General features: G+C 41.0%; 1 protein-coding gene across 1 annotated transcript; it reads left to right on the top strand.

Annotated features, from left to right (window-relative positions):
• Positions 1-5653: 5653 nt before the first annotated feature.
• On the top strand, positions 5654-8759 carry LOC306967058 (cathepsin S-like; the record flags this gene model as incomplete). The annotated part of the gene is made up of 7 exons (XM_079561961.1): positions 5654-5776; positions 6037-6159; positions 7292-7441; positions 7522-7749; positions 7835-7991; positions 8448-8556; positions 8663-8759. Exons 1-7 carry the CDS (start codon positions 5657-5659, stop codon positions 8757-8759), a joined length of 984 nt encoding a protein of 327 aa, XP_079418087.1. The 5' UTR covers positions 5654-5656.
• Positions 8760-9615: the final 856 nt, after the last annotated feature.

Genomic DNA, 9615 nt, shown 5'->3' with positions numbered 1-9615 from the left:
GACAGTGTTTAAGTAAATATAAAACATATACAAGTAAAGCTATCAATAAATATTTGCCTCAGATATTATTAATGCATCATGTATTATAAATCAAAGTGGGTTTAAAAGCAAAGAGTTCAGTTGGCATACGTACAGCTAAGTAGAACTGTTTTCTGCGTAGGTTTCCTCCGGGTACTCCGGTTTCCCCAACCAGAATGAATGAGAGTGTGTTAGAGAGTGCACATGGGGGACGACGGATGGAAACTAGCCCATGACTACAATCCGGTGTGGCGTGTTTACATGCATGAGACCCATGTATGTTCATTAACATGCACTGTCCCGAGCAAATAAACCAATAAAAAAAATAACATGTGGTCACTTTTGATGAGGAGTCCGAAAACAATTTCAATGCACATACACTAAAAGTGAAATGACATGAATGTCACAACAATTCAGAGCAACAGGCTGTTACTCATTGCCAGGAGGTGTGAAAGGCGTAGTCGATTTCTGGAGAACTTTTGAAGTTGTGTGAAATCATTGTGCAAGAAATCTGGGGCTGTGACAAAAGTAACAGAAGCGGAGTTTAAGAAGTCGCAGTCAGCATATTGTGACATTCGGTTGTCATCACAGAGCCATTTTTCTATCCAATGTCTTTTTTACAGATCTTAAAATAAAAGAATTTTGGGAGACATACGGCTGAAACTCGTTAAATCAGAATATCTTTCAAAAGGTCATTTATTTCTAACCTGGCTAACGCCAGACTGCTGTGTGCGCTCGAATCATTTGGAACTGCACAGCAGCCTGGGGACCATGGCCGAAATTTCGAGTGGATTTGGGAACCAATCACAGAACGAGGAGGGACGGCAAGACGATGACGAGCTATTCGATATACGGAAGCTTGTAGTTTATTTACGGATTTAAAAAAAAAAAAAGTTTATTTACAGATCAAACATGACAGCAGCAGACGCGATGCTATTTTTCGATCAAGTTTTAGGCCGTGTTCTAAATAGTTTAGCTCGAAAGTTTACAGCGGGTGCGTCATACGTCATCGGATACGATGATACGATTGGCTGTGCTACGTGCAGACGCATGATAAACCACACCTCTCCTACGAAAAAATGAATTGGCGTTAGCCAGACTAATTTATTTCTGCAATACAACTTAAAATGTGAAACTAATATTATAGACTTGTGACATGCAAAGTGACATGTCCATCAGCGTAAAAGCAGCACCTCCACAGCAGCCAGTCATCGCCCTCTCCAGCATTCATGGTTCGTTCGCTTCCTAGCTGTGCTGCGACCCACCTCCGCCCCGTCTCCACCTCTTCCGTCCACGGCTTCTCCCTGCTGCATCTTCACGGGTCTCCATACAACCACCAGTGTCCAGGCTCCGGGGGGAAGACATCCCTAACCCCAAGCTGTTCATCCATACTGACTTTCATACATCGATGTTACCACCGGGGTCTGATCGGCAAAACTAATGTACATGCCAATAAATCTTCCTAATCGCTGTTTTTGTCTGTTTGAGTCTATCCAGGTTGAATGGCTTACAGTCCATTTTCAAAATATTCAAATTTTCTGAGATGTTTTGTTTGGGGTTTTTACAAGCTGTGATCCATAATGATAACAAATTAAAACAAATAAATATAATCAGTCACACTTCTCCTGTGCTTCCAACATTGGGCTTGAAAGTCAAACATGTTTGATTTCCAGCGACTGGAGTCTAGTCTTTCGAGTCTGTGCTGACCTTTAGTGTGTGACATGCCTATTCTCTAGAATTCAGTTGATCTCTGTCTGGAATTCACTTGAAGCCACTCCCCGTGAGTCAGGCAGGAACTGAGCATTCATGAAGGTTCCAAAGAATCTCAAACCGCCCCATGTGGTGCAGTGGTGGGCTTCTCACCTACATCTTTGTTGGTGCAGGCTGGTTACAGGGGACAGTGTCTACGTATGACGCTGACGTTCTTAACTTAAAGTGAATTGATTCAAACAAGATGTTTGGTGATACATGAAGATAGATGAGGCTCAGATGGTAGAGCCACAATGACTAACGTCACTCAAAGCCCTCACCGACTCCTCTGTTGTTGCAGGCCGGATACTGAGAGATAGATAAAGTCATTCATTTAAATATTAACCTGAAGCAACTTTGTGTAAACAAGTGGCTCATGCCAGTGTTCAAACACCCTCTGTTCTACGGAATTTCTCCCTTGTGAGGTCAATAAAATCCATATTTTGTCTACTTTAACAATATAAGACAAGCTAATTAATGTTGACACCTTAAAAGTATTTTTTCAAGTATTCACACCGTATGTGTAAATTTGCGCTTTCGAAAATGCACGTGTATCACGTGCCGCGTACGTCACATCCAGTAATAGCTCCTGGTGTAAATTCGGCGTTACGTAACTTTGACAGAGTTCATTAGAAAAAACATTTACATGCCATTATAAAAACTTAACGTGTGCTTGAAGGTTTCAGTATATTTCATTACCAGATTTGTTTCTTTGCCGTAAAAATAAAAGTCACTTGGTCTTAAAGGTCCTATATCCTGCAAAATCGACCTTTTGGAGCTTTTAGCCATGTTGTTATGCTAATTCCTCATCAAAAACACCCCCAGAGTGGTTTGTGGCTTCATTCACGCAGCTCTCCACAATCCTCCTGAATCCTGCTCTCTGAGCAGCTGCTCCGCCCTCTCCTGGTGAAAGACTGAGTGTTCAGTTGTGTCGTAACAGCGGAACGGAAGTGCTCAACGTCTGTAATGTTGTGTCTTAATTCTATGCTTACGGCCTGATTTTAATTTGTAAAACAGCGTTTTCATTATTTCTGGACACACCTGTTCTTTATTCTTACCTAACGATAATGTCACGGAGAAAAAGAAGCGCGTTTGGCTACGGAGTTTATTCAACCTTTTTCAGGAAGAGGCCACTCAGCTGTTTTTTTCTCTGGGATTCAGCGACTATCAGCCAAAATATTGTTTTTCTGTGACTGTCACTGATGGATGTTTGGTGAACCTTCGCCAGAACCAAAGTGGATTAACTTTTATAACCAACGCAAGTCCCACAATGTAAACAGCGATGGACCAGAGCGGTGAGTCAATCCAAACGCGGGTTAGCTTGTGTGTTAGCATATTAGCATGTGTGTTAGCCATTTATGAAGCTGTGTTGCAGATGTCAACTCCTTATAACTGCATCGTGAAGCAATTTCACTTATTGCTGTTTATTTATATTACGGTAAAGTATGTGCGGAGAGAGGGGGCGGAGTTAACTGAATCGAAGCGTTGTGTCTTCCGGGTTTGAAAAATACCTCCAGAAAACACTTATATTTATCACAAAAATGAGTGCTCCATAATGGTAGAGGTACAATATATCATATAAATGCCTATACTTAACTTTGGAATGGCTAAAATAGCATGATATAGCTCCTTTAAGGTCCGGACCAGTGGTTGTATGTCTCTCTAATCAACAACACAACGGCACCTCCACTCAATGGTACATTTTTAGAATGAGCCGTCGGACTAATGGGTTGTCAGACCGATGACATGGCACCAACGCAATTTCAGATCTTGAAAGTAAGATCTTCATGTGTCGTCTTAAAGGGGGGGTATTATGCAAAATCGACTTTTTCAAGCTTTACATCATGTTATTATGTCATTCCCTCATTAAAAAAAATACCTGAAGTGTTGCCTTGGCACATTCACGTATTTTTGAGTAATCTGTAAAAACTCTGATGGCAGCATTTGGCTGGCCAGGCAGTTTTGTCAAGGTGCTTGTAGTGTTCTGTCAGAAGAGTGTAGCGTCCTCCACACCCTTGTTTTGCTGGTGGGCAAATTGAAGTGGGTTGATTTTTTTTCCCCCTCAGTTAAAGCAGTACAAAGTAACGTGTTTATCTGAATAAATCCTTTTCGTAGTCCCTGTGGGGGTAATACAAGTGTTTATGGGATGATTGGAGGGTCTTTCATCTCCCCCTGGTGTCTCTGGACAGAAAACCATGTTTGTAACTTGACTGCCACCGGTCCGGAGCAACCAATACACACTAATGGAATCACGAAAAAGAAGCTAACATGCTAACGGGCAAAGCTAACTGCGGGCTAACGTCACTTTAAACAGTATTTACAGCCAAGTTTGAGTGAAAAAAAATATTTCCATTGTATAATTGGATGCACAGTAACCCTCTCTCCCTTCGCCTTTCCTGTCAGCGTAGTATTTACTCTTCAAGACAATTAATAAGTTAACAAATCGTAACTTGCTACTACACCCGCAGTTGCGCTTATGGCCTCTAGAAGGAAGAGCTCCTTAGTAAGCTTTAAAATTACAATCTCAGACTTTACAATTTTCTCCAAATTACCTGATTTGTCTTTCAACCATTTCTTTGAGTTAATTAATTCCCACATGTTTCAGTTTTTCAGGATACAATTGATAAACATGCGTTTGCGGCGGGTGGAGCGCAGGGCTCACATGGCCGGGGGCCCAATCGCGAGACTGCTGGTTCGATCTCGACTTCGACTCTTTTTTTTTTTTTCTTGACTGGACAACCACTGGGAAGAACATAAATCGGCGCCTATGCGGTCACCTCTGGCTTCAGTGCAGTGGGTGAACAATTTGAAGATGTTTTAAATTTGTCCAGTTTATTCAAGATCTTTCATCCACATTGCCAAAACTGAACCAAGAGTTTAAAACTTTCCCTGCCACCCTGGATGAACTTTATTTCACAAAGGACATTGTTATCAGTTTGTTGTTAAAATTTAACCTCAATTTAGTGCATACAATGTAAGTCGTCTAGAGTCAAGGTGAGTCCGAAACTCAAATGAAGCCGCTCCCTGTGAGTCAGGCGGGCGCTGATCATTGATGAAGGTTCCAAAGAATTTCAAACCGGCCCATGTGACGCCGTGGTGGGATATATAAACCTCAAAACTACACCTGTACTCAAAACTTCAACGATGACCTCCACAAGGAAAGGTAAGAGCCCCATTTTCTCCGACAGCTCTGTTGAGGCAGAATTAGAGGTTCATGTTTTGCTAGCAGGGGAGTAGACAAAGCATCTTTATTTTTTTTTAAATTATTATTATTATTATTATTATTATTATTATTATTATTATTATTATTATTAGTATTAGTATTATTATTATTATTATTATTATTATTATTAGTATTATTGTTATCAGTCCATGAACAAGTGCAATTTGCTTAAATGTTTGTATAAAATATAAAATGAAATTGTTTAAATGTTAATAAAGCAAATCATAGATTCACCACACACACAAAAAAAAGTGAGCAGTGGCTGCAGAGCCATGAAAAAAGTCAGCACGTGTTGCACACACGCCTCCAGAACATGAGCGTGTTTGAACAGCACACCATCACTTCCCTGATGGCACGGGCATGTTCCAAGACGACAATGCCAGCATTCATGGGGCTCACATTGTGAAAGAGTGGTTCAGGGAGCATGAGATGGATTGGCCCCCTCAGAGTCCAGATCTAAACCCTATTGACATTCTTTGAGATGTGCTAGAGAGGGCTTAGCACAGTGATCACACTCTCCCACCATCAATGCAAGATCTCAATGAAAATGCCACAGCAAATGTGGGCGTCTAATCAAAGCTAAAGGCGATCCAACCAAGTTTTTTTTTTTTTTTTTTTGATCAGGCAGTGTCTGATGTCACTGACTCCTCTTCTGTCACAGGCCTGATGCTGGGAGCCTCTCTGCTGGCTGTTCTCTGTGCCACAGTTTGGGCTGAGTTTGACTCCAGACTGGACAAGCAGTGGGACCTGTGGAAGACGACTCACCACAAGAAATACCAGAATGAGGTTTGTGTAGTAAGAAAGAACAGGACAAGACAAGATTAATTATCAGAATAGTAAACATTTTAGATCACGATTTAACACTCCAGTTCTACAGGTGAAACTCTGTAATACAACTTACTACAACATGAGAAAGCTACATGTAGTATCTATTATTATACCTCTTTGAAAAGTATATATTTGAATTCTCTGGTTTTATTAGTAAATATTCATTGTGTTGCTCACGTGTATTGAGTCATTAATACATAATTGTAAATGTTGTTTAGGTGGAGGAGCTCGGCCGCAGAGGATTGTTTGAGAAAAACCTGAATCACATCAACCATCACAACCTGGAGGCGTCTCTGGGCCTTCACACCTACACTCTGGGGGTCAACCACCTGTCGGACCTGGTAATGCACTGTCTCTGTCTCATTTGTCACATGTCACTGACCAAATTTAAGTGACGTGACCAACCACTGGTTGATGAATACGGTTGCATGTGTGACTGAATGGGTTGTTTTAATTCTTGGCACTACATTTAAATTTAGACAGCTATCGCTCAACAACGCCACCTGGAGGTGTGGCTACAGGACCTACTGACACTTCTGAAATCCTTTATAATTTGGAATAAGTTAAAGTAAGTCTGCACGAGGTCTGGACATTAGTATGAGACAGCAGATACAAAAATATAGGTCAATTTATTCATGAATAATTTAATTAGGCTGAGAGATAATTTAAAAACAAATAGCAAAAAAACAAATCTCAAACTGGAAAACAAAATAAACAAGGCAAAATATGTAAACAAAGAATGCACACCATGCAACACAGAGGTTAACAAAACATGCTAAGGAAGTAACAGGTAACCAAAGTAAAACGTTAAAAATAAATATTACAAACCAAAACAGGAAAAAGTATACTTTAAAAGTCAATTTTGAACCAGAACTAGTCCCATACAAGCACACGTGGGGGAAGCCAAGGCGCCTGAACGTTCCTCACTTGTGCCACATGCCAGCTTGAGTGGGGTTACTTTCCACCCATGGAGTTTCTTTTACATAGGACTAGGGGCAGCAGCCTTCACTCCGGCCCGCTCACTGGCTGCCGCTGAAAGAGTGCACGCTCTGGGATAGCGAGAGGAGAGAAATCCCAAAGAGATCCGAGGCCAGTCTCTACAGTTGGTCCAGAACTTATTACGACATAGTTTGCACACCAGCGTGTCCACACAAAGGACCACGCGACTGAGCGGAGCAGCCACCGCAACCACACAGCGGCGTCTAGTGCGCGCGGACCGCCCACAGAGTTTTTACAGGCCATGCTTAGTACACCAACCAATCACCACAAGGTAAGGTGCACACACACAAGCCTAAACATCAACTGACCTTCACCGTCTCCGTCCCTCACATGGCTTGTTCTGATTCTTCCACTTGGACTTGAAATTATACTTTCAAACCCTGTATGAGTGGAGCCATAGGCGTACATTCAAACCTAACATCAATTATGAATGGTTTAGCGACATGTTTTAATGATGTTTTCTCTTCACTCTAGACTGAGGATGAAAAATTGCAAATCATTGCCCCCCTGAAGCTTCCTGAAGACTTCCAAATGACCCCAACCCCTCTCGAAGAAACAGATGTGGCTTTACCAGACAGTGTGGACTGGAGACAATCTGGATATGTGACCAGTGTCAAAAATCAGGTAAAAACATCTTGTCATGTGACTTTGTTTGCATAAAAGGTACAGGTGTCACTTTCGATCTGATCTGTATGAATGCTCAGGGCAGTACGTGTCGATCGTGCTGGGCCTTCAGTGCAGCTGGAGCTCTGGAGGGTCTGTGGGCAAAGACCACAGGGAGACTGGTGGACCTCAGCCCCCAGAACCTGGTGGACTGTACACTTCAATATGGAAATGTTGGATGTAAAGGTGGATGGATGCACAATTCTTTTACGTATATCATAAAGAATAAAGGCATTGACTCAGAAGCTTCCTACCCTTATCAGGGAGTGGTGAGAACATGTTTTTATTTACATTGTCACAATCGCCTGTTTGTCTGTGAAAATCACATCTGGATCATTCTCACTACTTCTTTAGGATGGTCCTTGTCGCTACAATCCCATATATTCCGCAGCTTCCTGTTCCTCATACAGTTTTGTGCCAAAGGATGAGCTCTCTCTTCAGCAGGCAGTCGCCACTATTGGACCAATATCAGTTCTCATTGATTCAACAACCATTTCCCATTACACATCTGGTGAGTAGCAGATTGTGAGTCAGCAGAAATGTGATATACAATATTAAATGTTATGTGCAAAATCAACAATAATGTTTAGAGTAATAGAGACATTGAAAGGTTTGGTATTGTTCATAATGTAAAATAACACAATTGCAGCGATTTAGAGCTTTTTGCAACAGTCATCGCGGTTACATGAACTGCCAAATCCCAACACAGCAGGTTCCATTAGGAGGGTGGGATCCGCCTTTCCCCTAAGCCAATCAGCAACCTCCTGCGGCCGACTGTAGTCAGACTAGAGCAATATGGACCAGCCTAACCCAATCAAAGTTTGTGCACATGCTGTCTTTGCCCTGGAAGTAAATGTCAAGGAACATCAACACAACACTGTTAAGCTACTTCAGATATGCCGTTGTCCAGTAAAGCCGCATAGTCAGACTAGACTTTACATGTAATTTCACATTTATTTCTTTTCAGGTGTGTATTACAATAGGAATTGTGGACAGGGACAAAACCATGCAGTGCTGCTCGTGGGTTATGGCAAAGATCAAGCTACTGGACTGGACTACTGGCTGATCAAAAACAGGTGAAGAACACAAGCAACATTATTAGATTTCACATAAGTTAAATAAAATGTTATTTTTCTGATTGTATTGTTAACAGTGTTTTTCTTCTGCTTTCTCTTTCTCTAGTTGGGGAACTGGATGGGGAGAAAGCGGCTACATGAGGCTGGCGCGCAACCAGGGTCAAATGTGCGGCATCTCCTTGCATTCAGTTTATCCTCAGTAAACACAAGCCCAGTCCCTGGCTTTAGTGTTCAAAATGAATCACATTGTCTTTTAAAAATGTCTCTCAATCACTAAAATAAACGAAACACAGCAAATACAACAGTTTTATGAATATGAATTTACAGTGTCATGTGTTTGAGGAACATTTGATACTGTAAGTGCTGCTCCTGCTTCTTCACATTTTCGTTTATTCCAATTATTTCCTTTGCTCAGGTTATAAATCATTAAGTTGTGCATTAACCTCTGTTCATTTAAAGTTGATTTGTGTCTGATCATTAAAACATATTTGCATCAAAATTGTCTTGGTTAAATAATCTTTTTACTACATTCTTTCTGTTGAATTATAAAACATCATTTCAGAAGGTTTGGGTTTTTCTACAGCCTTGATCTGGCATTAAATACAATATTAAAATGTTTCAGTTTTGATAGAATAGTCATGGTGTTTTCCCTTTTGCCGGCAAGTATGAACAAATAAGCTTCACACAGGGGAAATGGGGGATTGTTGAGTCTTTTATTTTTTATATAAAAGCGGAATTAATTATTTATTTATTTGTTTGACAGGGACACTGCATGTTCATCAGTCGTCCCTGTTCAGAGGCGGTTTATACAGTGCACAATGAGCATTCTTACTTAGGTCTATAACAAAATATAAAATACAGATAAAATATCCCACCTTCACAGAGTGCATTTACTCCAGTTCGACTTTTACCCAAACCTTAAACCTTGACTGATGCTTACAGCCGATAGGACGGTGTAACGTCTCATTTGAAAGCGACAAAATTAATCTAAACTGATCTTGGTTTTTGTTGGTATTTTGTGGCTTTATTTTTGCATTGTCTGTGCAACACATTTGTCGG

Source organism: Gobius niger (genome assembly GCF_951799975.1).
Source record: "Gobius niger genome assembly, chromosome: 8".
In the NCBI taxonomy this organism is placed as follows: Eukaryota; Metazoa; Chordata; class Actinopteri; order Gobiiformes; family Gobiidae; genus Gobius; species Gobius niger.
This window is presented reverse-complemented; position numbering and strand designations above follow the sequence as displayed.